Source organism: Arabidopsis lyrata (genome assembly GCF_000004255.2).
Source record: "Arabidopsis lyrata subsp. lyrata unplaced genomic scaffold ARALYscaffold_4, whole genome shotgun sequence".
In the NCBI taxonomy this organism is placed as follows: domain Eukaryota; kingdom Viridiplantae; phylum Streptophyta; class Magnoliopsida; order Brassicales; family Brassicaceae; genus Arabidopsis; species Arabidopsis lyrata.
In genome coordinates, this window is record NW_003302552.1 from 17,367,014 (window position 1) to 17,393,310 (window position 26,297).

Consider the following 26,297-nt stretch of genomic DNA (forward strand, 5'->3'; position numbering starts at 1 on the left):
TTCCCCAGTGTAATAGGGGAAAAAATTAGTTTTTTTGGCAAAATAAAACGCGTACCCTTGATCGCCACAGTCAAGACTTTTAACTTTAATTATTTAAATTTTAGTAGAGGACAAGTTTCACATAAGTAGTACTTTCCCATGAAGTACTTTAAAAAAGTAAAAAAAAAAAATGCAGGCTGTGGGGTTCGAACCCACGCGCACTTATGTGCAGAAGAACTTAAGTCTTCCCCCTTAACCACTCGGGCAAACCTGCTGCTTGTATAAAGATTAATAAAACAAGTATTTGACATTATTCCACAACCCAAATTCAAGATCTTAATCATTCATCATCAGTTGCTTGGGTTATTTCAATGTTTTAAGTGAACGATAAAAGTCTAAAACTGAGAAGAAAACGATCTTCGATCCAATTTCGTATGAATGTTTCTAGTCATCTACAGTGTAACAAGTCTGAACTCTGGATAATTAATTAATAGTCATTAACACAAGAAGGTTTCTTTTAAAACCTCTATTTTTTGTTAACAGGCAAATAAGCGTAGGACACCAGACTCCATAAATCACTAGAGATTATAAATTTATGACTATCACAGGAGAAGATTAAAGAGTATAGCCGAAATTAGATTGAAATAAGGGCTACCGTCCTCCAAAAAGGCAGAGCACTCTCATGTTTCCCTTACAAAAATGAGTAACTTTTCCCCCAAAAAGGGTTCAACAATAAACATAAAAACCAAACAAAGAAGAACCAAAAACAAACGTTTTTATTTAATTAAAACTCAAGTCATCTTCTCGTCGTCACAAAGAAGACCACTTTGCTTCTAAAAGCTCCACTTAGTAGGGTTCCACAGGTTTGCGGAAGTTGACTCCAGCGTAAATTGCCTCTGATCCCAACTCCTCCTCGATACGTAAAAGCTGTTTAATCAACAAGATACAGATTAGATAAATGTGCTCTTGTTGTAAATCATACAAAATTAGTGGTCTGAGATGTTAAACCTGATTGTATTTGGCAAGACGCTCGGATCTGCAAGGAGCACCTGTTTTGATTTGTCCCTGTATTGACAGAAAGATCCAAATGAGAATCCCACAAAAGATATATAACAGGAAATTGCTAGTTAAATGCTAGAAATGGTTTCAACTTACAGTGGACAAGCCAACAGCTAAGTCAGCAATGAACGTGTCCTCGGTTTCACCACTTCGGTGGCTGGTCATCACTCCCCAGCCTGCTTTCTTCGACATCTTAACTGCCTCGATACTCTCGGTTACAGATCCGATTTGGTTAACCTGTTAAAAAAATATTTGGTTACTAACTATTTTAGAAAAAAAATAATTTGAATTAAACCAAACGGATAATAGTGATGAGGTACCTTCAAAAGAAGAGCGTTGCAAGACTTTTCGGCGATTGCCTTAGCAACTCTCTGAAATAAGAAAAGAGTATAACAGAGATGTTAGCATTTTCAGAGAGGGCAGACAAAAAACTGGTGAAAACACTGGTAAACACTGGCAAATAAAAACAGACCTTGGGGTTGGTGACCAACAAATCATCACCCACAATCTGAACCTCAGTTCCACACTCAGTGGTCATCTTAGCATAGTGCGCCCAGTCATCTTGGTCAAATGGGTCCTCAATGGACACAATTGGGTACTCGGAAACAAAGGACTTGTACAGGTCCTTGAGAGCATCACCAGAAATCTTCTGAGAACCATCATTGTTCTATAGAGAAACAAATAGCATAACAACTAGAAGTTAAGAGCATTTTTCTCGCATTCAATCCTGACAAGGAAGTGGTTACTAAGGAAAAGAAGTTGCACCTCCTCTTTGAAGTTCAAGTCGTAGGTCTTGTCTGATGAGTAGAACTCTGAAGCGGCAACATCCATTCCAATGACAACCTGGAAAAAATTGAATGGAATCCATTAGCTTCATGAATTATGTTTCGGGTGAAAGGACAGCTAAACTACATCAGGTAAGAGACAGACCTTTCCGGTGTAGCCAGCCTTCTCGATAGCAGTCTTGAGCAATTCAAGACCTTCCTTGTTCTCCTGAATGTTTGGTGCAAAGCCACCTTCATCACCAACATTTGTGGCATCCTGGCCGTACTTCTTCTTAATCACAGACTGGAAAAACATATGAGAACAAGAGATGGTTAAGCCATAAAAGAAAACATGTAATACATGTTAGTCGAGAAGAATTAGATACAGCAGCTACGAATAGGTTATACATGTATATGGCATATTATATTGACGAGCATCTCATAGACCAAAAAGACTGGAGATTTACCTTCAAGTGGTGGTAAACTTCCACACCCATTTTCATGGCTTCCGTGAAAGATGAAGCTCCAACAGGGAGAATCATAAACTCCTGCAAACACCAATAGCTCAATATATATTCAAAACTGAAGAAGCCTGCAATTTAACATGTCAATTGAAAAGGATCAAAATGAACGCACCTGCATAGCAAGCTTGTTTCCAGCATGGGATCCACCATTGATGACGTTGAAGGCAGGAACTGGAAGCACAATCTTAGGGTTACCAGCAAGATTGGCAATGTGCTGCACCCAAATACCACATAAAGGGAATAGCTTAGAACATCTAGTACAAGAAAAACCAAGTAGCCAAAGCAGTAACAATCTTATCCTCCATGGACAGAGGGAACCAACTTAATAGTGGAAAATCGTTCTACCTTGTATAGAGGAATGCCGCTGACAACAGCCCCAGCTTTGCAGACAGCAAGAGACACAGCAAGAATCGCATTGGCTCCAAGCTATACACAGAAAGAAGACGCAAGATTATCAGACTTGTCTTTTATTCTTGAGTGAATACATAAAACATGAATTTTCCCTTTAACTACCTTTTGCTTGCACCAACCCCACTCATTCTGGGTTCCATCAAGTTCATGGACCATGAAGTTGTCGATAGCAGTCTGCTGAGTTGGGTCCTACAAAAAACAATAAAAGCAACAAAAATAACATAACAGAGCCTTGTGCATAGGCTTCGCTGAAAGTAGCTTATAGAGAGACTCACCTTTCCAATAAGTGCTGGGCCGATGATGTTGTTCACATTGCCAACAGCCTAGTAATATAAACAAATAACGAATCAGTCAAAATGATCAATTGAGATAACTCTACTTACACAATGACCACATGGTCCACATCACAAACTCACCTTAGAGACACCCTTTCCAAGGTAGTCAGATCCTCCATCCCTAAGCTCAAGAGCCTCGTAGATTCCTATCAACAGCAAAAGTCCACAAACACAGTGTCAACCATACAATATTCGTATACCAAAACAAAAAATTAGGCCAGAGAGCAACATACCAGTGGAAGCTCCACTTGGAACAGCTGCTGTAACTTTGACACCACTGGATGTGTGGATATCAACCTAAACCATTATCAGAGAAATCATTAGCAAACCATCGAAATCGTAAAAACCAGATGGAAATAGACAGATCCGTCGCAAAAACCATATAAACAAAATCAGCTCCATCATCGACAAGTCACGATCCAAAATAAAACAACAAACACAAATCATAAGTTCCGATTCGCCGAGATCAAAACACCGATCATCATCGCTCACAAGAACCAAATCTCATTCACGTACTACTCATAGATCAATTCAGGTTTACAAAAAAAAAACGATTAAATAGAGATTAACAGAGATTCAGCATCTGATACTCATCAAACGAACAGATCCTGATCGGCTAAGCGAGAAGAAACGAACCTCAACGGTGGGATTACCACGGCTGTCGAAGATCTGTCTAGCCTTAACACCGGTGATAGTAGCCATAGCGAGTAGATCTAGAGAGAGAGATAAGGGCGATGGGTTCGAGGGTTTTAGTGAGAATCGCTTAACAGTAGTAGCTGAGGAATTTGGGTTGGTGGTCTGGTTCGATTTCGATATATAATGAAGTCACGGGTTAATCCTAAACCGTTGGATTGTTTTTATAACAACCGTTGGATGAGTAAGGTTGGTTTCGTCAGATGTATAATAATAGAAGCCAAAACGATGTGCTGCACGCCTTTTGAAGAAGAGAAGAGGTTTTTTCTATTTTCTTTGCTCCTTGTCCAAGTAATTCCACTCTTTTCTAGAACTTTAGAACAAGTAATTAATATATGGATCTTGATTTTATTCCATTTTTCCATTATATGTTTCATTTTTTCCTTTTTGATTTGTCAATAACATGTTTTTATGCCATGTTTGAATTTGGATGGTGTGATGTATATAGAAACAGTACTAGTAGAATTTTTACTTTTTTTTGTTTAAGGGTTTTCGTTAAACTAAAAACTTAGGGTGCAAATGGTTGCATATGAATGAAAAATTGAGTTGAAGAAAAAAAAGGTTGAATAGTATTCAACTTATTCCTCTGCGAAATAGGAGATGAACAAGTTGAACAAATTTTCTTTATAATTAGTTCATTTTTCCAATTTTTTGAGTTGAATGGGTTGAACCATTTTTTCAACTTATTCATCTCAAATGGTAAAAAATTGGATGAATGCTCATTCAACTCTTTCAACCTTTTAATTTTAGGCAACCATTTGCACCCTTAAATGGATACAATAATGTTTATGAGTCAAAAATTTTGGGCCTCTACAAATTTATAGATAATATAGAAACTTTAGTGAACCAAATCCCCTCCATAGGGTAGTCTCATGTCTAGTCGATCAACCATTTTTTTATACTATGTTATGAATATATCATATGGTTGATTATATGTTCTAGTGGAACCATTTTTCATCAACCATTATTTGATTTTGCTTATTCTATGTGTCAAACTTTGAATTTCCAATTCACTAGTTCTAAAATTCTTATCAAAATGTGGTGTTTGTGTGGGATTTTCGGATGTTCTTTGGAGTCTCAATCTCAAGATGAGTAGGATAGGTGATCCAATACTATTTTTAAACTAACTAGTAATTAAAATTTGCTAAATTTTACTAAATTATATAATATGTTTTAATATGAAATTCTATATTTTTGTTAAAGAATTTTAATTTCGTTTAATTATGTAATTTTTTCATGTTTTATATGAAAAAATAGTAAACAAATTCGTCTACTCATATGAAAATTCTTAGGAAAAAACATAGCACAAATTTTCCATTAGGCTTCTTCCAAGCCTTTAGTTTCTTTTGATAGAAATTCGTGAGAGGTTCTCCAAATCATAACAAGATAACAAATGGTAAACGAGAAATAACATTATCAATCAGCGTCGATTCAATGTAGATTTACAGGTTTTTCGTCTTCAGCTTTTAAATGAGTTTCATATAAGAAAAAGAAAAGAAAAACAACTTTAAAAGGGATGAAAAAATGTACTGTATCGAGATTTGTCCATGTATATTAAAAGTTGACAGGTGGAATTCTCTGATTGGTCGTTTTAAGTCAATTCACACTACCAAGTTGGATGGTCTTCGAAGAAAAAAAGAAGTGAAAAAGATGAATAAATCCTTTAAATAAGACTCATTATTCATAGTAAGAAAAAAAATCCTGGAAAGATGTATCGACATTGCCCATGTATGATAAGTGGAATTATCTAATTGGTATTTTAAGTCAATTACTAAATGGTCTTCGTCTCTTCCAATGAACAGAAAAAGTCAAAAAGATAGATATTAGAAAAATAATTAAAGGATAAGTACAAAAAAGATTTTGTGAGTAAATGAAGAAAAACGCCAAATAAATGGCTTTGATCTCGTGAAGCTAAATCGCCATTCGTCACCACCTTTAATGACTAAATCCTCTACTATATATATTCACCATATGAGTCTTACCGATCTCAAGCACAACAATGGCTGAAGAAAAACTCAAGAAGAGTATCATTGCTTCCGACGACAGCGACGATGAGTACTCAGGTGACACTGTTTCAGAGCAGACAGAACTGAGTTCGATCCTTGGTAAACTTAGTATAGAACCCGAGAAGGAGAAGAAGAAACTCTTGGTATTGAGTCTAAGTGGTCTTCTTCTTCACAGAGTCCACAAAAAAGAGATGCGTAAGAAACCCAAGAACCGCTCTCCTGATGCTTCTTGTGGCCCAAATCTTGGTAACGTTTCATTATTGTTTTATTAGATTCCTACCTTTTTGTATTAATAGCTTGATTGGGTTTGTCTCTTTGTTGTTTAGTGTATAAGAGGCCATTTTCTGAAGAGTTTATGAAGTTTTGTCTTGAGAGATTCGAAGTTGGGATTTGGTCCTCTGCTTGCGAGTTAGTCTCTTCACTCTACATTCTTATAACTACAGATTAATGTTGATGATTGCTTAAGCTTAATAGTAAGTTGATCTGATCCTTCATGTGTTTGACTGTTAGGAAAAATGTTGACATCATTCTAAGCATTGTGCTTGAAAATCTCCAAGATAAGCTTCTCTTTGTGTGGGTAAGACTCTCATTAGTATAGAGATGTTTGTCTAGTGGCTACTATTTATGTATATATGAATTTGAATACTCTTTTATTATAGGACCAAGAAGAGTGTACGGACAGTGGATTTAAAACACTAGAGAACCGTTACAAGCCTTTGTTCTTCAAGGATCTCTCCAAAGTGTTTCAGTGCTTCAAAGGCTTCTCTGCTTCAAATACCATCTTCATTGATGATGAACCCTATAAAGCTCTTCGTAATCCTGTAAAAATACACTCTAATCTCTATGATAATCTTGTTTATCGATCTTTTTTGTAGTTCTTGCTCCTAACTTTATTTAATCTTGATGTGCATTCAGGACAATACTGGTCTGTTTCCAATGAGCTATGACCCTTCTAACAAAAGTGATAGTTTACTTGGTATGCAAACAGTTACTATAACTTTTGATGTTCATCTCTTATCTTTAGACATGCTTTTTGGTTTATGGTTGGACTGTTTTCTATTATGTTAGATCCAGAAGGAGAGTTCTGTTCTTACTTGGACGGTTTAGCAAAATCATCGGATGTTCAGGCTTACATAAAAGAGCACTCTTTTGGACAGCCCAAGATCGATTCTTCTCATCCCGATTGGTCTTTCTACCGCAAAGTGTCGAAGATTGTCTCTTAATCTTCCATGTTTATTAGTTTGTTTAAGTTTCGTATTCTGAATAATTCACTTCTGTTGCTTAAAATAATAAAGTTGAATCACTTAAAATAATCCTCTCAAGTGTTTGAAATTTTAGCTATGTTACGATAGGTTGAAACAAAGAGAAGCAAATGTGAAGGAAACAAGTTTTATTTTGTCCATTGGATTGTAAAGAAACCAATGAGCTGAATGTTTAAAAGTTCAAAAAGAAATAACATTGAAAATTCAACAATGAAGTCCAACGAAAATGAAAATGATAGCAAAGATCCCCAGTTTTTTAGAAAACTTTTATGAACTTAAGAGTCCAATGTTAAAAAGTTTCTGATGAGATTACTTGTCTTGCTCCGGTGTAGAGTTGTACCACCCTAGAGTCAGAAACTGAGAAGGGTAAGACTCATCGTAGTTCTCAGAATGAGAAGGTTCTATCATCTCTGGTCCAGTGAATGAGGAAGCCAATAAGTTTGGTATTCCAGGTGGAACAACCACAGCTTGGGGCTCATCGTTCCTCATCATCTCTGGTTGACGTTGGAGTTGTCCTGTGAATGAGGAAGCCAATAAGTATTGTACTGTGGGTAGAAGAATCACATCGTTGGACTCATCGTTCCTGTTCTGAGAGTGAAAAGGGCCAATCATATCTGGTTGTTGGTCTTGTTCTGTGGAGGAGGAAGCCAACAAGTTTGGTGTTGTGGGTGAAAAAACAACCATAGCTTTGTTGGACTCATCGTTCCTCTCCTGAGAGTGAGAAGGGCCAATCATATCTGGTTCTTGGGCTTGTCCATTGGATGATGAAGCCAACAAGTTTGGTGTTGTAGGTGAAAAAACAACCATAGCTCTGTTGGACTCATCGTTCCTCTTCTGAGAGCGAGAAGGGCGAATCATATCTGGTTGTTGGACTTTTCCTGTGGATGAGGAAGCCACCAAGTTTGGTGTTGTGGAAGAAGCCAACACATATTTCCTCGTCTGAGGCGGTTTTGAGACCAACGGCCAGAAACTTCCAATCACAACCTATAAAAAGGAATTATAAGATATAGCTACAAACTTTGAACTAACCATGCATAAATAAAGAAGATGCTTTGTGTTCTTACTTGGACAGGACTTGCTGCAATGAGACTCCCAGCCAAAGTACCACCAAAGACACTTGCACCAGGAGCTCCACCAATCATAATCCGCCACCCTCCCGTCTTATGTTTCACTCCTCCGCTCTCAGATATCGCCATTGTATTGCTCAGCGATACTATCTCATACTCATCCTACACCAAATTGTTATCATTATCCTATCCAAATGACTGGTTATCTTTCATGTTAAGACAACTTATTAACCTATTTATAGACCAAACTTATAATGCATCCTTCCAACATGAACCATTAAGTTATAAGATTGGACTGCAAGACCAAGTTTATCATATAAATATACCTTATACGTCACGACCCTGCGGCTTGAACTGTGAAGTTGAATCTTGACGTTAGCAACCGCACCATTTGCTGACAAAACACTGATCCCACGAGAACCATTTTCAGTGAAGGACATGATCCTCTTGATAATATCCTGTAACGAGACCATCAAAAAGACAAATATATAAAAACCTCTCATCATATATCTTCAACACATATAGTCAAATTGTTCATCTCTCTGTTAGGTAGAACTAATCTTATCTAGTCCTTCCATGTTTATAAAATTAGTAGGAGTGTTAAAATGAGCTAATTCACTCAATTCTACTCAACTTATAATGAATTAAATTACTTCATGAGTTAGTTTAATTCAGCTCATTTATTATGAGCTTGTGTTTATAAATTTGAATCCATATCATTCAAATCGTGAGTTAAAAGAGTTAGTTCGCGGGTTAATACTAAACATTGTAAACATATGTAATAACAAAAAAAGAAAAACCTCTAAACAAATATATCCAGAAGAAAACTTTAAGAGTCAAATATTCAAAAAAATAAACCTAAATAAATAGTTGTCAAATGCAGTTATTATCCAAATGGAAGTTAAATCTCTTCCATTTGAAAGTCTTAGATGATCTAAGAATGAAATGTTCATCCACATCATATTGCAAGTTGTATATTACATATTGTATGGTTCTAAAATTTTTATAGTTAGCAGAAAATAAATATTCTTAAGCCCGTGAAAATTGAACAGTAGTACATAACTAAGTAAATAAAGTAACAATGTCACGTACACGTTAATATAATCGAAAATAACAAATAAATAAAAATATTATCGTTATCGTATGTTGTAAAACTAAAAAAAAAAAATTATATTACCATTATATATAAACCAAAATTATTCACGAATCTATTCATGATTCATTAGAGTTAACTCGTCTACTTTACTACTTTACCTAATCCATGTATAAAAAGAATCTAAAACCATAGCTCCAACTCATTAAAAACTCGAGTTGAACTGAACTAAATCTGTTTTAAAAAGAGTTTTGTTATAATTGTTTTGTGTGGATTAAATATAAATATATATATATATATATATGTGAATTACATTGTGGTGAATTGAAGAGAAATGTTATTGGCTTTGACTAAAGGATAATCTTAAAAATCTAAAATCATAGTTCTGAAAAACAAAAAGGTTTTGTTTTACAACAACAAATGAAATAAATAAATAAGTATGCATAAATTATAGATATACCTCTCCTTTGTTAACTGTGAACATATGCGGCTTGAAGTCCCCTCCTCCAAACCCCATAGACATGTCACCTTCAATCAAAAACACATTCAAATCCATCAGAACTATCAGTTTTTCTGTTGTTTTACAACAAATAATATTCTTACATATTTTATGTTTACAAAACTAAATTGACATGTTATGTGTTTTCCTTCGATTAATTTCCCTATGCCCTTACACAAGACTACAAGAGAATGGGTTTTTCCAAGTAATTTGAACCCTAGATTAATATTCTCTAATCGTTTTTCATTCTTTCGAGCACAAGAAATATAAGATTAGTTTTGTCCGATCCCCTCGCCAATAACGAAACTCAAATAGTTGTATTATCGATCGTGTTACATATTATTAGTTTTAGGGTATTGTAATTAAGAGAACAAAGCTTAATTTACCTCTTCTGTTCCTCAACGACGACCTCGGCGTAAATGTCCCAGATTTTGTGGTAAACCTCCCTTTATAATCACGATCGTACGTCTTCGGCCTTTCTCTCTTCCTACTCGCGTCGTTGACACCCTCCACCACCGTGGCTGGTGCCGATGCGGCAGTCTCCGTGACCGGAAAGGGAGAGATGGGCGTTGAGTTCGACATTGACAAGGAAATGATGCTCTCGTTTTGATCCCAATAGAGACTGGAAATGAGAGGCAAGTCGAGAGAAGTAGAGGTAGAGTTTGTGATTTTATGAAGTCTTTTTATTGGTCATGGAATAATTAAAGAAATTAACGATAGTTTGGAAACTTTTTTATTTTATTTTACCGTTTCCTAATTAATATGTGGCCTCTCCCATTTAATAAAAAAATATAAAAATTAAATGTTGAAGTTTCACTGTATGTATATGTTGTCTGTATATACAGAGATAATATAAGAAGGTAAAGGAAATAGATATTTTGTCTGTCTATATAAAATTTAGTATTTATTTTCTGTTCTATAGATATAGATAATAAGAAAGAAAACTTTTATATATAATAAATTTCACATTAAAAAAAATTAGTTTAGATTTTGGCTTATAATTTTACGATTCTAGTTACTGACCGTTGTAAACGGTTTAATACCGTTATTTTATGTTTCTAGTTAGTGATCGTTGTAAACGGTTTCTATAACGTTCAAAATTTTATGATTCTATATTAGATATGTGTTGGAAAGACGAATGATCTCAATATTTTATATATATTTAGCGATTTGCAACGAACTTTTAAAATCGTAAGATTAATTGAACTAACATGACTTACATATATATATATATATATAAATGGATATTATAGTATATAATTAGTATGAACAACTGGACCTTATAGTATATAATATATATTCAATGGATATTAAGTTTCAAATATCAAATAATTTAAATTAAATTGCAGAAAATTAAATTTGGCCGAATTAAATTATTTCAATGTAGATGTCTTTTGAATATGTTTTTTCTTTTTAATGAAAACAATAATTAAGTGAAACATAGAAAGTATTTGATTTTGATTAAAGACAGATTTTTTAATATTTAATAATTATATTTTAAAATAAAACTTGGGACTTTGAATTGGCTGGGCCAATTATACACTACAAAACAAATTCCTTAAATGGAAAAACGCCAGCGGAAAGCAAAGAACACGAGTCAAATCTTTTTAGTTTTTTTTTCCAGTTTTAGAGATTATATACAAAGGTACAAATGGAATGTCTTTCTTTTATGATTTTATCCTCAATGTAATCGCAAACGAGTTGCATCGGGACTTTAGTCCCTATCTAATATAAGAAGCAAGTTTGGGTTAACAAATAAAAAGGAAAAAAAAAAGGTATAAATGGAAGAAAATAATGAATTTTGACCAATTTAATATAAAAGTTCAGTGAATTTGTTTTTGTTGTTCAAAAAGAAAGAAAATTATATATATTTGGAAAACATCAACGGAAAAAAAGTAGTCTTTGCTAAAACAAAATCTACCACAAATGCAAATAGTCAAGTCCGGTAAATTTTTTTTTTTTTGTATTTTTCTAGTCAGTCAAACCAATGATGTGTTGTAAGTTGTAACGGTAATGGCACTTCTTTCCAACCTCAGACTTATTTTAATATCTCCTCCACAATCAGACTTATTTTAATATCTCCTCCACAATCCCAATTAAAGTATTTTTTTTTGTGTTGTAAGTGATAACATTGGTAATTTCGATCACTTTAAGCCCATGGGCTAAGGCTCAACAGTATAGCTTAACATTTACCGTCAATCCATGGGCCAACATAATAAACCAAGCGCACACACACATCAAGCCGACCCATTCGGAGAGAGAGTATTTGACCCAAAGAGAAGTGTTTGTCGAAAGTAATTTTCAGATTCAACGAACATTTATCAATTCAATATGTTGTTATCTCCCTGTTTGAAGTAACTCTACTTTGTTATGAAAGAAAACTCCTAAAACAATTTCAATTTTGTTAAAGTTCTTCGTAGCAGAGAATTGCCACATCTTAGCAAAATACAACATTAGTCAATCTTCTCAAGTTTGACAAGAAATTCAACCAGTATACAAAGCTGACACTCTACTCACATATTTGTTATAAATGGTTACATGTAGTTGTTGTATGTATAGTTAGATTGTAAATCACATTTTTATCATCATTCAATATATTCAGATTTTAAAAGAAAAATTAAAACAGAACAAACAAACAAAACCAAAAACTGTAGATTTTTAAATTAAGGGATCCACAGTTTTTAAACTTTGGTTAATAAGTATGGAGATGTAAGAACTTTGGTAAATTTCTCTTATTAAAAAAAAAAGATGAAAATCACAACGCTAATTGCGCCTTCATTTCCTCCTTTTATATAATTGGTTAAATGGGTCTAAAAAATGTCGGGTTGGTAAAAAAATAAGAGTGAGCTTAGGGAAAGAGGAAATGCAAAGCTGACTTTGTTTTCCAGAACAAATCATCAACTGTCGCGTCGTACCAATCATGGATCCACCATGTTATTTGTTAATTTTTGTCGGCACACTAGTAGTTAATTTGAATTATCTGATTTTAATAACAGGAACAAAATACTTTTTACTTGAAGAGGTTTAACATATTTTCATTACCCGAGAATGTTGGTTTTATCGACTGTGTATATTAGTGGAAATGACATTTCAAGCTAAAAATACTTCTAATTATGTAAACTTGAATTCTATTTCTAATTTTAGAGACTTCCAAATGGAATTTCAAGCTAAAAAAAAACATATGTAAATGGGTGTTATTGGTTCCTAATTTACATGGAATTTTGATGACTTTAATAAAATCATAAAAATAAGCAAATGAAAGATTCTAAACTTTGTCAGAGAGTTTTTGAGAGTTTTCTATAAAAACTCTAAACATATGTAAATGTTGTAAGTTGAGTTATTCATAGTGAAAATATGTAGTGTGCCATTGAATAATTAAGCAAGACTTTTATAAACAGTAAATCATATTAGAGGATCTATATAAAACCCAAAGATTGACCTCATAAGATGATAAGAAGTCTATTAGTCTATGAGATTAAGTCTAAGCATATATATATATATATATATATATATATATATATATAGTTTCATAATGATTATCAAAGTTTTTTTTGCTAAGAATGTCAATATCATTAGTTAAAATGAAAAAGTTTGGCTTTTACATAAATTATGCATTTGGTTTTTGAAATCTTGGCAAAAAAAATAAAAACAAGGTTTCAATTTGGAAAACACACAGAAGAGTGAGTTCATGATAACCACAACTGCATTAGGTTGCATAAACGCTTTATTGATTGTCTTGGAGTGATGGTATTGCGGATCGTTGTGTCAATGAACATCAAAATTGTTTAACTAGAAAATTACCACATTTACGCAACTCTGCTCTTTCCTCTTTTATGAGATCAAATCTAAGCCATTGTGTTTTTGGTGACAATCTACATCTCATTTGAGCACAATATTTTGCTTTGGATTTGCTTTCAAATTGGATTCACAATATGTCAAAATTCTTAGTGTACAAACTAAAACGAATGATAAAATGTTCTAAATTGTTCTTTACTCAATATCTAAATAGAGAAACAAATTGCAAAAGTAACTTTAATTTTCTTACAAAAGAGACACAAATTAAAGCAACTATACTACTGTGGATACCTTGCCTTTTTCAAACACTGGGTAAACTTTTTGAGCGTAGGGTTATGTTCACCCACACCATGGAGTGGAAAACATCAATCATTCACACAACCACCACCATTCCTACTTTTTCCTCTCTTTTTTCCCCCCCTTCTCACAAATCATTTACCATCATCTCCTTTTTACATCTATCAAAGTATATTATGAAGTTAATAAACTGATTAATGAAAAATTTCTGTTGATATTATTTGATAACCTTATGTCATTACATAATTCAATCCTTATGTTTACATGCAATTTTAACATAGAACGTACATTTATTCTTCATGAGTTCTGTTCCTGATCAATCCGTTGTACGTAACTTTTGTTTTTACTTTCTTTAGTTTTTGTTTTATCTCTTTTTTTCTGGACTACGACACTGCATTAAAAAAAAAACATAACAGACCATACGAAAAAAGATTAAAGAAAAGAGAAAAAGAAAATTTTAAAGATTCCATGTCTTTGTCGTTTTCTCTCAATTTCAATAAAAAGAAAGATACATTTCTCTCTTCACACTCTCACTCACTCACTCTTCTCTTTCCCGCTCATCCGCCATGGCTGCTAAACCTCTTCTTCCTCTTCTCCTCCTTCTCCTTCTTCACCTCTCAATCTCCATCGCTCAAAACGATACAAATGCACTCACACTCTTCCGTCTCCAAACTGACACACACGGCAACCTCGCCGGAAACTGGACCGGCTCCGACGCATGTTCCTCCTCATGGCACGGCGTTTCTTGCTCACCATCTTCACACCGCGTCACCGAACTCTCTCTCCCTTCCCTCTCCTTACGAGGACCATTAACCTCTCTCTCCTCCTTAGACCACCTTCGTCTTCTTGATCTCCACGATAACAGACTCAACGGCACCGTTTCACCACTCACAAACTGTACAAACCTCAGACTCGTTTATCTCGCCGGTAACGATCTCTCCGGTGAGATACCTAAAGAGATCTCTTTTCTTAAACGAATGATACGTCTTGATCTCTCTGATAACAATATCCGTGGAGTTATACCAAGAGAGATTCTCGGGTTTACCCGTATTTTAACGATCCGGCTCCAGAACAATGAGTTAACGGGTCGGATCCCGGATTTTTCTCAGATGAAGTCACTTCTTGAATTGAATGTTTCGTTCAATGAATTGCACGGAAATGTCTCCGACGGTGTGGTGAAGAAATTTGGAGACTTGAGCTTTTCCGGTAACGAAGGATTATGCGGGTCGGATCCTTTACCGGTTTGTTCTTTGACAAATAACCCGGAATCTTCAAACACTGATCAGATTGTTCCGTCGAATCCTACGTCGATTCCGCATTCTCCGGTTACCGTCGGAGAACCGGAAATTCACGGCCATAGAGGGGTTAAACCGGGAATAATCGCCGCGGTTATCAGCGGTTGTGTGGCGGTTATTGTTTTAGTATCTTTCGGTTTTGCTTTCTGTTGTGGAAGATTAGACCGTAGCGGCGGTGGAGGATCAAAACCCGGAAGTGTAGAGAGTGGTTTCGTCGGAGGAGAAGGGAAGAGACGAAGCAGCTACGGCGAAGGAGGAGAGAGTGATGCGACGTCGGCGACAGATAGGAGCAGACTTGTGTTTTTCGAGAGGAGGAAACAGTTTGAGCTTGAGGATTTGTTGAAAGCATCTGCGGAAATGCTTGGGAAAGGAAGTTTAGGGACGGTGTACAAGGCGGTGCTTGACGACGGCTCAACAACGGTGGCGGTGAAGCGGCTAAAAGACGCGAATCCATGTCCGAGGAAAGAGTTTGAGCAGTACATGGAGATTATTGGTAGAATTAAACACCAAAGCGTTGTTAAGCTCAGAGCTTATTATTACGCTAAAGAAGAGAAGCTCTTAGTTTATGAGTATCTTCCTAATGGAAGCTTACACTCTCTTCTTCATGGTAAAACTTTCTCTCTAAGCTTTGATTATCAAATTGAAAATGCTCTGTTTTGCAGTTTGATCAATTGGGTCACTCATTAGTGCCAAAAGTTTTGATTTTTATCTACAATGTTTTGATTTTAGGGAACCGAGGTCCTGGACGGATTCCATTAGATTGGACTACGAGGATTAGTCTAATGTTAGGAGCAGCGAGAGGATTAGCGAAGATTCACGACGAGTATAGCATCTCAAAGATTCCTCACGGCAACATCAAATCCTCCAATGTTCTATTGGACAGAAACGGCGTCGCGTTAATCGCTGATTTCGGTTTATCACTTTTGCTAAACCCGGTTCATGCTATCGCACGGTTAGGAGGCTACCGTGCGCCGGAACAGTCAGAGATCAAACGGCTCTCTCAGAAAGCTGATGTGTACAGCTTCGGTGTGTTGCTTCTCGAGGTTTTAACAGGAAAAGCTCCCTCGATTTTCCCGTCTCCTTCGAGACCTAGATCAGCGGCGTCGGTGGCGGTGGAGGAGGAGGAAGAAGCGGTGGTTGATTTGCCGAAGTGGGTTAGGTCGGTGGTGAAGGAGGAATGGACGGCGGAGGTTTTTGATCCGGAGCTTTTGAGGTATAAGAATATTGAGGAGGAGATGGTGGCGATGCTTCATATCGGTTTAGCTTGCGTCGTGCCTCAGCCGGAGAAGAGGCCGACGATGGCGGAGGTTGTTAAGATGGTTGAGGAGATTAGAGTTGAGCAATCTCCGGTTGGTGAAGATTTTGATGAGTCAAGGAACTCAATGTCGCCGTCGTTGGCTACCACCGAAGACGGCTAAGTTTTTTTTTTTTTCCCCGTTGCTTTTGTAAAATATCTATCGTTTGGATCTTGTCGAATTTAAGGTTCTTGCTTAGAATCCCTGATTTGCGAACTTGTCGGAGTTTTTTTAGCCATGTTTTTGTGTCTTTGACGGTTTGTGATTTTGTAACATTTATGGGTTATTGTGGATTTATGAAACTGTTTCAAATAATATGTTATATAACCCACTAGTTACTATTTAATGCCCATTTAGGCCCATATGGCCATATGTTATAGGTTGATTAACTAGCAATTGCTATTTGATTATTGATCCTAATAAACTCGAACGCCAATTCATTAGTGCTTCTAGAACGGTAGATGCTTCTGTGACTGTCCACTCGTAATTGTCTTCTTGGTTAAAGACTAAAGAGTCAGCCCTTTGGATTTGACCTTTCGCGTACCTTTTGAGCCCATGGATTATGATTGGCAGATTAAGTAAATTAACGAATGGTCAAGCACATGATTAGCCAATAAATACGATGTATCCCTTTTTCATTTCTAGAAGCAAATCTTGTCTAAACAACTTCTTTTTTAATTGATAAGAGATTTAATATTGTGAGTTTTCTGATAGTTTGAAGTGTTAAACCATAAAGTTTCAATCTGTAACATAAGAGAAATACATAAAAATGGAGTATTTAGTTTTCATTAAGCCATAAGGGCAAGTTTAATGGTATTTATTAGTGCGTAACTGAGATACTACCCCTTATTGAAGAAAAATCATCATTCCTCGGCGCGTGAGGCCAATTTGACCCCTTCCCCACGAAATTAACTTGGGGAAATACTAAAAGTCTAAATCAGCTACGTCGCTTTTCATGTGCCTTAATCGCACCCCTTTCTGCCACGTGTACGATCTGGGACCGTCGTTGTGCTCATTGACATTTGTAGATCCCGTTTCTAGATGTTCATTAAAATTACTTAATATATATCCAGTCCTTCTAGTTATAGTTTTTGCTACTTTGATCCCTGTTGTTTCAGTTATGATAATTCATTCGGTATCCAAAATCATTTAAAATCCATAGATGATTTTTTAGAATATATTACTAACTTTCTTATATTATTGACTTTACAAAGAAACTAATTTATGATATTACTTCAAAAGTTTTGAATACCTTTATCAGTGAACTATTCTAAAAATTACAAATACTGTATCATTAAAAAATCAGTGTATTATAAAACAGTGGGAGATATAGTTTGCATTAGATACTGAACATTTGGCCATTTGGGGGGTGTAAAATAGAGAAACTAAAGTCGATGGCTTGTTTTTCAACATTTCCATTCTATTGTGTGCTATTTAAACGAAAACTGCGTCGTAGTTGGAGGCATATTCGCCGGTCAAGCGTATCAAATACCCAATCACGCACACTTTTCTCCGCCTCTTCTCCACTCCAACATTCCTCTCCGTCTTTCTCCCGTCACCGTCGCGCAACGAAGCCTGAGATCTCCCAATTCCGATCGGCAGCTATGCATTCGAGTCATCTCCTTCTCGAGGAACCGATCAGGATGACTTCTATCCTTGAACCTTCCAAATCAGTGAGCTATTTATTTCTCCTTTCTCTCGCTGTGTGTGTTGTCCTGTGATGGTTTGATTCTCCTTAGTTCGTTGTTGATTTTCGATTACGTTTGGATCTGTTGTGTTATTTCATTCATTGAAGCAGTAAGAGATTTGTTTCGTTTGTCGAGGTTTTTGATCCGCTTTGATGCTATTTCGCAGAGTTTTTTCCCGGCTTTGACTAAGATTGTTGGGACTCTAGGTCCGAAATCTCGATCCGTCGAGGTGATTTCTGGTTGTCTCAAAGCTGGAATGTCCGGTAATAGCGATTACTTCACTGTTTGAGACGTAATTTTGCTTGGGGCACTCTCACTAGTTATTGATGTGTCGTTCTTTTTGCAGTGGCTCGATTCGATTTCTCTTGGTGTGATGCAGAGTATCACCAGGAGACGCTGGAGAATTTGAAGATAGCCGTGAAGAGCACTAAGAAGCTTTGTGCTGTATGTTTGTTTTATCTTTTCTCTGGTTTTGTTCTGCTAGATCTTATTTGGTAATGCTTAATCTCATGAATTAAGATTGTTGTTTATGGATTTTACAGGTTATGCTGGACACTGTGGGACCTGAGTTACAAGTTATTAACAAGACTGAGAAAGCTATTTCTCTTAAAGCTGATGGCCTTGTAACTTTGACTCCGAGTCAAGATCAAGAAGCTTCCTCTGAAGTCTTTCCCATTAATTTTGATGGGCTAGCGAAGGTTTATATGAAACCCTTACCGTTTAGTTTTTTGGAGAAGATGATAATTGTTTTTTTATAGGGGTTTGATGGCTTTATTGTTTGATTTCTTCAGGCAGTTAAGCAAGGAGACACTATCTTTGTTGGACAATACCTCTTCACTGGTAGTGAAACAACTTCAGTTTGGCTTGAGGTATAAAATAATTTTGCTTATGGAACCACTCTACGTTATTCTCTGGAATTTAAATTTAGACTTGTAGATGTTTTTGTTGTGAGAAGACTAACCATTTAAACAAACCTTCAGGTTGAAGAAGTTAAAGGAGATGATGTCATTTGTATTTCAAGGAATGCTGCTACTCTGGCTGGTCCGTTGTTCACATTGCACGTCTCTCAAGTTCACATTGATATGCCAACCCTCACTCAGAAGGATAAGGAGGTCAGTGTTACTTATAATTTACATATCTCAGTGACCGCTTTACTCTGTCTCTAGTAATATTCTAGCTTATAACTATTTTTTTCCTGTTTTGGTTCTCTTCTAGGTTATAAGTACATGGGGAGTTCAGAATAAGATCGATTTTCTCTCATTATCTTATTGCCGACATGCAGAAGATGTTCGCCAGGTCCACATTCTTTTTCATAATGTTTTTTCTAAACATCCTTTGAAGTATTATGACTCCCTTTGTTTAGTCACTACTAATTCCGAGCTTCTTCTGATACGCTTGAATGATCACTTTTTATGCCACAACTCAGGCCCGTGAGTTGCTTAACAGTTTGGGTGACCTCTCTCAAACACAAATATTTGCGAAGATTGAGAATGAAGAGGTAAGTGAAATGAATTTATTTTGTCTTTACATGCGACTTTTCTTTCATTGGAATGGTGATGGTACTGTTTAGTGTTTATATTTACATATGTGTATTTTTGATTTTAGGGACTGACCCACTTCGACGATATTCTACAAGAAGCAGATGGCATTATTCTTTCTCGTGGGAATTTGGGTATTGATCTACCTCCGGAAAAGGTATGATGTTGGTCAGTCAAATCAATATGTTTGGGTCCAATGCCCTACTGCCCTATGCACTTTCTAGTCAGATTGGTGTGTGTCTTATTAGATTATTAATGATATTCTGGAGCGAAGTGCTAAGTTGACTGTAAAACTTTCCAGGTGTTTTTGTTCCAAAAGGCTGCTCTTTACAAGTGTAACATGGCTGGAAAGCCAGCCGTTCTCACTCGTGTTGTAGACAGTATGACAGACAATCTCCGGCCAACTCGTGCAGAGGCAACTGATGTTGCTAATGCTGTTTTAGATGGTATGTTTAGTTTCTGAAATATGTATTTTGTACTGCTTATATTCTATCGGAGGGAATACGTATTTCTGGATCATAGTTTTGGTCATAACTTGAAGAGGGTTTCTTTCCTTTCGCTTCCTGCAGGAAGTGATGCAATTCTTCTTGGTGCTGAGACTCTTCGTGGATTGTACCCTGTTGAGACCATATCAACTGTTGGTAGAATCTGTTGTGAGGTAGGCTTTATCTTACGGTTCTAAAGTATTATTATTTCCAATGCCTTCTTAGCATCTCAATCATCTTTGCCATGGTTTGTCATCTGATTTTTTCTTACACATTTATTACTTGTTTATAGGCAGAGAAAGTTTTCAACCAAGATTTGTTCTTCAAGAAGACTGTCAAGTATGTTGGAGAACCAATGACTCACTTGGAATCTATTGCTTCTTCTGCTGTAAGCCTCTCTTCTGCGCTACCTACATAACTTATAAGCTGACAAACTGCCTTACAAATTGATAATTTCCATCTTTATTTCTAACTGAAAGGCTTAACTTCTGCTTGATATCAGGTACGAGCAGCAATTAAGGTTAAAGCATCCGTAATTATATGCTTCACCTCGTCTGGCAGAGCAGCGAGGTTCATACCATTCCTTCCAACTTAAACTGTTCCTTCATTTAAATTTTCTTTAGCTGTCTACTGAATGTTTCGTCCATCTCTTGAAGATTGATTGCCAAATACCGTCCAACTATGCCCGTTCTCTCTGTTGTCATTCCCCGGCTTACAACAAATCAGCTGAAGTGGAGCTTTAGCGGGGCCTTTGAGGTACACTTCATTCTGATTGTTTTAATTTGTAAAACGAGTTGGGAATTTTCTTATGCCACATGCTGATTTTCAAGATTCAATGATTACGGTTGTTAATTGCTTATGACTGCATATCCTATTTATCATTGTCCACATGATTGAAAGGAATACCAACTCTTAAATGTTCTGTATAATCGAAGATTAAAAAAAACAGTTACCCTTTGGAATAATATCACCTGCTTGTAAAATTCTAGATCTGAGAAGCTCCACAAGAAAAACTATTATCATATCTAAATTACCTATATGGACTTTATTTTGATTATTGCTCACCCTTAACATCGTGTATGTGTCTATTGTTGCCCCAGGCAAGGCAGTCACTTATTGTCAGAGGTCTTTTCCCCATGCTTGCTGACCCTCGTCACCCTGTAAGTCTCTATTGCAAAGAATTTGATTAATTGCAAAAAGATTCTTGCAAATTTAATGTTATGGTTGCAATTGTCTCTAATGTATTGTGAATCCTTTGTTCAGGCGGAATCAACAAGTGCAACAAATGAGTCGGTTCTGAAAGTGGCTCTAGACCATGGGAAGCAAGCCGGAGTGATCAAGTCACATGACAGAGTTGTGGTCTGTCAGAAAGTGGGTGATGCGTCCGTGGTCAAAATCATCGAGCTAGAGGATTAGAAGAAGCAGAGTGAGTCTTGTCCGTCTTTTTTTTTTTTCTGTTACTAATCAATTTTCTTTCCTTCACTAAAACTCTTGGTGCCTTCCAAGAAAGATACTTGCGATTCTTGTTTTGCTGGCGATATGCTAGATACTACGGGAGTGAAAATATCTCCTGGACTTTTGATTTTGTATTTAGGAGATTGATGTTTCCAAGTTAAGATATAAACCACTTCCCACTCTATGCATAATATATACATTCTCTAGTAACTATAGTTCTATATTCATCTTTTAGCAACATTGAAGGACCCAAACCTCCGAATTATCTACAATCTTTTCTCTAAGAGTTGCAGTGGCTAGCTTTGCTTGCTCAATCAAATTCTGAAATCTGTGTCTTTAAAGGTTAAAAGTTTACGATAAATGATTTCAAGGGAATACAATTTTTTTCTTTGCCTTTATTTTTTCTTCCAAACCATTAAAAATAACAAGCATTACGTCGATTATCTTATTAAAAATTAGTTTTATTGATAAGAAATCCAACCAATACAATGACTATATATAGAATTACAAATCTGCAAAAACGTGGAAGTTCTTGGAGTCAAGGGCGATGAGCCTAAGAGCTGCAATGGCGGCAGCAACAGACATCAAACTGAAGAAGACAACGTTGAGCCAATGCCATAGCTTTTGCAAAGGATTGAGCTTATTGTTCTTAGCCTTATAGTACATGTGGTTGGCTAGAATGAATGTGAGAGGGAATGTGCTCACTGCACCAGTGAGGCTCATGAAGTCCCCAAGGAATGGTAAGAGTGCTGAGAGAAGCGTACTAACCGCTATGTACCCGCCTCTTGCCATGATCCTAAACAACAAGTTCTTTAACGCCAATGGGTTTCCTTTGATCCCAAACTTTGTGTCCATATACTCATATGTTGGACTTGCAAAAATCTACAAAAATTGAGTAAGCACGGATTGACTCACAAATAGTTTGAGTTGAGATGGTTTTTGGTTAAGTTGTTTTCTTAAAGAGAAACTTACGTGCAGAGAGATAACGGATTGAAGGATAGCGGAGATGTTAGCAAGGGCTTTGACCCAAACTGGGCCATTAACGTTGTTTAGTAGATAAGCCGAGGTTGAGGATCCGTAAGCCCAATATCCGATGAATACAACCGCGTACATCGGTAAAACACCCACCGTGAATTGAAAGTATAGAGCCTTCATCATGTTTTTTACAACCGGTTGCCTTACTGTTGCCTATCATCATTGCGGAAAAAGCAGTGTCAATAAGAAGGATTTGAAGATAGTTAACATTAAAAGTAAGATAAAAAAATTTGTTTAGGATGAGGTTTATTTGAACAAAATGCACACTAAACGTAAAAGCAAACAATATTTGAAGCCTAAAATATAGCTTAAACGTTTTTTTAAAAAAAGAAGCCTAAAATATGAAGCTGAAATCTAGAAAAAATCACCTGAATTTCTGGAAGCATCCCTGTGTTGAATACAAAAACTAGTGTTGCGGCTGCTCCAGTGATGGTAAAAAGTTTGCTTAGTGATGATCCTTGTATCTCGTAATCTCTTGAAGGTGCTTTAACTCCTACAAAAGCAAAATTAGAAGGAAGGATCTGACTTATCAGTAGCTATAAAATCCATAAGTAATGGCTGAAGATGATCATCATTTAAGTTATACCATCTTTAACGGATAACACGATTGCCACAACGATATAGATGAGGCTGAGGATGGTCGAAACCGCAAGCCAGATCCCAAGAGCCGATAAATGAGGAATCCCAATCGCAAAAACCGCACAAATCAGACCCGCAATGGCTATAAAATGAGGTAACTTCATGACATGATCATCCCTAAAAACCACATAAACAGCCTGCAGAAAACAGAACACACCCCAAAAATAACTAACTCTGGCTCAAGGAATCAAGAATCAAGAGAGAACAATGATTACTACGTACCTTTAAGGCGGAACCAGCTAGTATGATGAAACCACAATTGATCATGAAAAGATTGACATATTGCAACACCCATGTAAGACAATAAGCCTTTCTACCTGAAAAAGAGATATCCATTTCAATGGAAGTAACATAGAAGATAAAGAAAGATAAAGCAAAGAGAGCTGGTTTACCGTAAATGAATCCCGCGAGGTCTCTATAACGAATGTGCCTTTTGCCACCAAACTCATGAAGCTTGGCTACAAGAGTGTTTGCATAGAGTGATATTGCAGTAGCAAGAATAAGACCAACCACACCACCAATCCATCCTAAAGGAACCATGACTGTTCCTGAATATCCCAACACGTATGCGCTGTTTATACTGGTTGTCAGAACGAACGCTGCCTGAAACCATGAATCTGTACATTCCACGAAACATACTTGTAAATGCTTTTCATAGTTTAAAGAAAAAATAGTTTTAAAGAAACTGAAATTGGGCACTTATCCAACGTTAGTTAAAATAAAAAAATTGACACATCTTAAGCCGTAAAATTAATATAACAAAAAAAAACAGAGGGAAAACAAATGACAAACCGCTGCTTATCTGATGAGCAGTGTCAGGGATTTCGATATCAACATCTTCTCCGACATTGTTTATGCGATTCTTAGCGCTCATGATCACCAAATGGTTATTGTGTCTCTGCAGCTAAGAGCCTTTCCCTTTATAATAGATGGTCGCTAACAATGGAAAAGAAGAGTCTATGGTGGGTGGGAAATCAAGTCCAATTAGAAGTGGTAGAGAGATTTTTAAAAGGTTTTAGAAATGAGAAGTTGTTGAAATCAAGTTCTTTCAATATATACGAATTACGAAACAAGCACAATATACATGTGGTGAATGGAGAGAGGAGAAATTTTCTTTGGAATTTGTGTTAGACTTATCACAAAACAATCCAAAACACACAAAAATCTGAAATATGTGGCTGTGAATTTGGAGAGACACTGAAATGTGTCTTTAGACCGTTGAAGTGTTGGAGATATGGGAAATGATTGTACGCAGCTTGATCCTTACAGATTTTTTGGACATTTCTGCCGTCTTGTTGTTAGGCAGAATAAGACTAGATACGAAAATATGTAACGTGACACGAAAGACAATAAATAGTCCAAAAGTTTGAGTGTACTAAATTCTCTTAGAGTTTTGACTTTGTATTGTTTGGTTATTTAAAAAGGGTGTGACCGGGACCAATATCAATAACAGCACATTTATGTCCTACCCATTTTTGGTTGAATACTTAAAAACCATTATTTTCAAATGTGACATCTTGAAATTGAAAGCTAGAGTTAGAGATCTAGTGAAAAAAATGGAGATATATCTAATGAAGAGTTGCAACAATTTTTGATCTTGTAAGAAATTAAATCAAAACTTTGTCCTCACCATGCATTCTTTAAGGTTATGTTCCGTTATACACATGATTTGCCTGTCTTATTTATAGAAATTGTATGTTAATCTTTTTCTAAGAGATTACTTTTTACTCCTTAGGATTTATTATGTGCTTTATGTGAGATGATTATAACCTTGTAATGAGTTTGTTCTAACTGTATAGATTTTTTGTTTTCCCCCTTAAAAAATTAAAGTTTAACACATCCATCGAAGCATTTGAATAAGTTACTAGATTTTAACCTGCGGTGTAAATTGTAAAATTAATTTTAAAGTTAGTATAAAATTTTTTTGTAAATTGTATTTTCTTATAACATATTTATTTATATTATAGTTTACAATTGTTATTAAGTAACGGTATACCACGAGTCCACGAGACAATTATTAATAAACTGAAGATTTAATCCGTATTAAAGCGGTATATAAATATTGATTCAAATTCGTCCGCTATATAAATCTTTTCCTAAATATAACTCGTTCTGTAATTTCTTAACCCGTCCCGTGATTTGTTTTTATTTTAAAATTAATGATTATTTATTATATATAAAAGTTTACAAATCATATCATTCTCTAAGACATTTATATTTTAATAAACTGAAGAATTAATATGTATTAAAGCGGCATGTTAATGATATTTAAAATTTTATAAATATTGTTATTAAGTAACATTATACTACGGAACAATTTTTGGTTTTATACAATCTTTTCTAAATGAGACTGATTTAATATGTCTAATATTGGTGGTATTAAAAAAAAGGATTTAATCCGTATTGAAGCGGCGGATTAATGATATTTTAATCTTTTTATTATTGTTGATTTAAAAACCCGTCCCGCCAAACCCGTCCGGCCAAAAAAACTCATTTATTTTATTAATGTTGATCTTATTTATGATATGATTCTGAATCATTGTCTAAATATTTTAATCGATGTAGAACGTTGAACACACATTTTCGTTAATTAGATAATATATGTCCGTTTTTAAAATTTCGAATCATAGTATATGTAGAAAAAAATTGATTTTTTTTTACTTTATGTATTATATGATGATTCAAAACAGTTAAAAACAAATTAAACAAAGATGATAGGAGAATCATAATTTTAAATCTTAATCAAATCTTTATGTAAATTATTAAATATGGAATATCCGGTGTATGAGTTGGTGGTTTAAATATAACCCGACCCAACAAATTTTTTGTGAAGGATTTTAAAAAACGGGTCGGATATCCGATTAACCCAGAAGCATTTTTACCCACCCGTCACCTCAAAGTATTGCAAAAATACTAGTATAGATATATAAAGTTAAGCATGAAAGAAAACATTTAAGTTATATATAAAGTTAAGAATGAAGGAAACAAAAGCGCCCGTGGCCTAATGGATAAGGCGTTTGACTTCTAATCAAACGATTGTGGGTTCGAGTCCCACCGGGCGTGTCAATTCTTTTCTCCAACAA

At 35.6% G+C, this 26,297-nt stretch overlaps 6 protein-coding genes and 2 non-coding genes across 8 annotated transcripts; 4 read left to right on the forward strand and 4 right to left on the reverse strand.

The window, feature by feature from the left end:
• Window positions 1-170: 170 nt before the first annotated feature.
• Window positions 171-253, reverse strand: TRNAL-UAA. The gene has a single exon. It is a non-coding gene; the product is annotated as a tRNA-Leu (tRNA).
• A 341-nt stretch (window positions 254-594) lies between these two features.
• Window positions 595-4,120, reverse strand: LOC9315682 (bifunctional enolase 2/transcriptional activator). Its single transcript, XM_002881406.2, has 15 exons — window positions 3,709-4,120; window positions 3,306-3,369; window positions 3,154-3,218; window positions 3,013-3,060; window positions 2,840-2,926; window positions 2,672-2,752; window positions 2,439-2,540; window positions 2,270-2,350; window positions 1,969-2,106; window positions 1,804-1,881; window positions 1,511-1,705; window positions 1,359-1,409; window positions 1,135-1,275; window positions 988-1,044; window positions 595-906 (listed from the first exon to the last, which is right to left on the reverse strand). The coding sequence occupies exons 1-15, from the start codon at window positions 3,772-3,774 to the stop codon at window positions 826-828; spliced, it is 1,335 nt and encodes a 444-aa protein (XP_002881452.1). The 5' UTR covers window positions 3,775-4,120; the 3' UTR covers window positions 595-825.
• Window positions 4,121-5,638: 1,518 nt separating this feature from the next.
• Window positions 5,639-7,081, forward strand: LOC9317519. The gene is made up of 6 exons (XM_021027545.1): window positions 5,639-6,017; window positions 6,098-6,179; window positions 6,282-6,348; window positions 6,431-6,592; window positions 6,687-6,747; window positions 6,840-7,081. Exons 1-6 carry the CDS (start codon window positions 5,765-5,767, stop codon window positions 6,992-6,994), a joined length of 780 nt encoding a protein of 259 aa, XP_020883204.1. The 5' UTR covers window positions 5,639-5,764; the 3' UTR covers window positions 6,995-7,081.
• Window positions 7,082-7,146: 65 nt separating this feature from the next.
• LOC9315683 (AT-hook motif nuclear-localized protein 2) lies at window positions 7,147-10,569 on the reverse strand. The gene is made up of 5 exons (XM_002881407.2): window positions 10,079-10,569; window positions 9,654-9,721; window positions 8,427-8,558; window positions 8,098-8,262; window positions 7,147-8,017 (listed from the first exon to the last, which is right to left on the reverse strand). The coding sequence occupies exons 1-5, from the start codon at window positions 10,272-10,274 to the stop codon at window positions 7,343-7,345; spliced, it is 1,236 nt and encodes a 411-aa protein (XP_002881453.1). The 5' UTR covers window positions 10,275-10,569; the 3' UTR covers window positions 7,147-7,342.
• A 2,989-nt stretch (window positions 10,570-13,558) lies between these two features.
• LOC9317520 (leucine-rich repeat receptor-like protein kinase PXC1) lies at window positions 13,559-16,705 on the forward strand. Its single transcript, XM_002879570.2, has 2 exons — window positions 13,559-15,686; window positions 15,809-16,705. The coding sequence occupies exons 1-2, from the start codon at window positions 14,351-14,353 to the stop codon at window positions 16,495-16,497; spliced, it is 2,025 nt and encodes a 674-aa protein (XP_002879616.1). The 5' UTR covers window positions 13,559-14,350; the 3' UTR covers window positions 16,498-16,705.
• A 1,122-nt stretch (window positions 16,706-17,827) lies between these two features.
• Window positions 17,828-21,750, forward strand: LOC9315684 (pyruvate kinase 1, cytosolic). The gene is made up of 16 exons (XM_002879571.2): window positions 17,828-18,047; window positions 18,229-18,325; window positions 18,409-18,506; window positions 18,605-18,760; window positions 18,854-18,931; window positions 19,043-19,174; window positions 19,278-19,358; window positions 19,489-19,560; window positions 19,668-19,757; window positions 19,902-20,046; window positions 20,170-20,258; window positions 20,378-20,473; window positions 20,588-20,655; window positions 20,742-20,841; window positions 21,186-21,245; window positions 21,349-21,750. Exons 1-16 carry the CDS (start codon window positions 17,979-17,981, stop codon window positions 21,499-21,501), a joined length of 1,584 nt encoding a protein of 527 aa, XP_002879617.1. The 5' UTR covers window positions 17,828-17,978; the 3' UTR covers window positions 21,502-21,750.
• Window positions 21,751-21,962: 212 nt separating this feature from the next.
• LOC9315685 (proline transporter 3) lies at window positions 21,963-24,291 on the reverse strand. The gene is made up of 7 exons (XM_021029974.1): window positions 24,007-24,291; window positions 23,607-23,831; window positions 23,437-23,531; window positions 23,162-23,351; window positions 22,944-23,068; window positions 22,513-22,728; window positions 21,963-22,422 (listed from the first exon to the last, which is right to left on the reverse strand). The coding sequence occupies exons 1-7, from the start codon at window positions 24,086-24,088 to the stop codon at window positions 22,045-22,047; spliced, it is 1,311 nt and encodes a 436-aa protein (XP_020885633.1). The 5' UTR covers window positions 24,089-24,291; the 3' UTR covers window positions 21,963-22,044.
• Window positions 24,292-26,204: 1,913 nt separating this feature from the next.
• TRNAR-UCU lies at window positions 26,205-26,277 on the forward strand. The gene has a single exon. It is a non-coding gene; the product is annotated as a tRNA-Arg (tRNA).
• The last annotated feature ends 20 nt before the right edge of the window (window positions 26,278-26,297 follow it).

What these genes read in the sequence shown, in the direction of transcription:
- LOC9315683 (XM_002881407.2), bottom strand. Translation starts at nt 10,274, where the DNA reads ATGTCGAACTCAACGCCCATCTCTCCCTTTCCGGTCACGGAGACTGCC. An exon ending in TCACAGTTAACAAAGGAGAG is followed by an intron (nt 8,559 to 9,653) that starts GTATATCTATAA and finishes GTCTCGTTACAG; the next exon opens with GATATTATCAAGAGGATCAT. An exon ending in TTGCAGCAAGTCCTGTCCAA is followed by an intron (nt 8,018 to 8,097) that starts GTAAGAACACAA and finishes TCCTTTTTATAG; the next exon opens with GTTGTGATTGGAAGTTTCTG.
- LOC9315685 (XM_021029974.1), bottom strand. Translation starts at nt 24,088, where the DNA reads ATGAGCGCTAAGAATCGCATAAACAATGTCGGAGAAGATGTTGATATC. An exon ending in TGCTCATCAGATAAGCAGCG is followed by an intron (nt 23,832 to 24,006) that starts GTTTGTCATTTG and finishes TGGAATGTACAG; the next exon opens with ATTCATGGTTTCAGGCAGCG. An exon ending in AATCCGTTATCTCTCTGCAC is followed by an intron (nt 22,423 to 22,512) that starts GTAAGTTTCTCT and finishes CAATTTTTGTAG; the next exon opens with ATTTTTGCAAGTCCAACATA.
- LOC9315684 (XM_002879571.2), top strand. Translation starts at nt 17,979, where the DNA reads ATGCATTCGAGTCATCTCCTTCTCGAGGAACCGATCAGGATGACTTCT. An exon ending in ATGCAGAAGATGTTCGCCAG is followed by an intron (nt 19,359 to 19,488) that starts GTCCACATTCTT and finishes GCCACAACTCAG; the next exon opens with GCCCGTGAGTTGCTTAACAG. An exon ending in GCTTTAGCGGGGCCTTTGAG is followed by an intron (nt 20,842 to 21,185) that starts GTACACTTCATT and finishes TTGTTGCCCCAG; the next exon opens with GCAAGGCAGTCACTTATTGT.
- LOC9317520 (XM_002879570.2), top strand. Translation starts at nt 14,351, where the DNA reads ATGGCTGCTAAACCTCTTCTTCCTCTTCTCCTCCTTCTCCTTCTTCAC. An exon ending in CTTACACTCTCTTCTTCATG is followed by an intron (nt 15,687 to 15,808) that starts GTAAAACTTTCT and finishes TTTTGATTTTAG; the next exon opens with GGAACCGAGGTCCTGGACGG.
- LOC9315682 (XM_002881406.2), bottom strand. Translation starts at nt 3,774, where the DNA reads ATGGCTACTATCACCGGTGTTAAGGCTAGACAGATCTTCGACAGCCGT. An exon ending in TCCAAGTGGAGCTTCCACTG is followed by an intron (nt 3,219 to 3,305) that starts GTATGTTGCTCT and finishes TGCTGTTGATAG; the next exon opens with GAATCTACGAGGCTCTTGAG. An exon ending in GTCTTGCCAAATACAATCAG is followed by an intron (nt 907 to 987) that starts GTTTAACATCTC and finishes TTGATTAAACAG; the next exon opens with CTTTTACGTATCGAGGAGGA.
- LOC9317519 (XM_021027545.1), top strand. Translation starts at nt 5,765, where the DNA reads ATGGCTGAAGAAAAACTCAAGAAGAGTATCATTGCTTCCGACGACAGC. An exon ending in TTCTTGTGGCCCAAATCTTG is followed by an intron (nt 6,018 to 6,097) that starts GTAACGTTTCAT and finishes TTTGTTGTTTAG; the next exon opens with TGTATAAGAGGCCATTTTCT. An exon ending in ATTTGGTCCTCTGCTTGCGA is followed by an intron (nt 6,180 to 6,281) that starts GTTAGTCTCTTC and finishes TTTGACTGTTAG; the next exon opens with GAAAAATGTTGACATCATTC.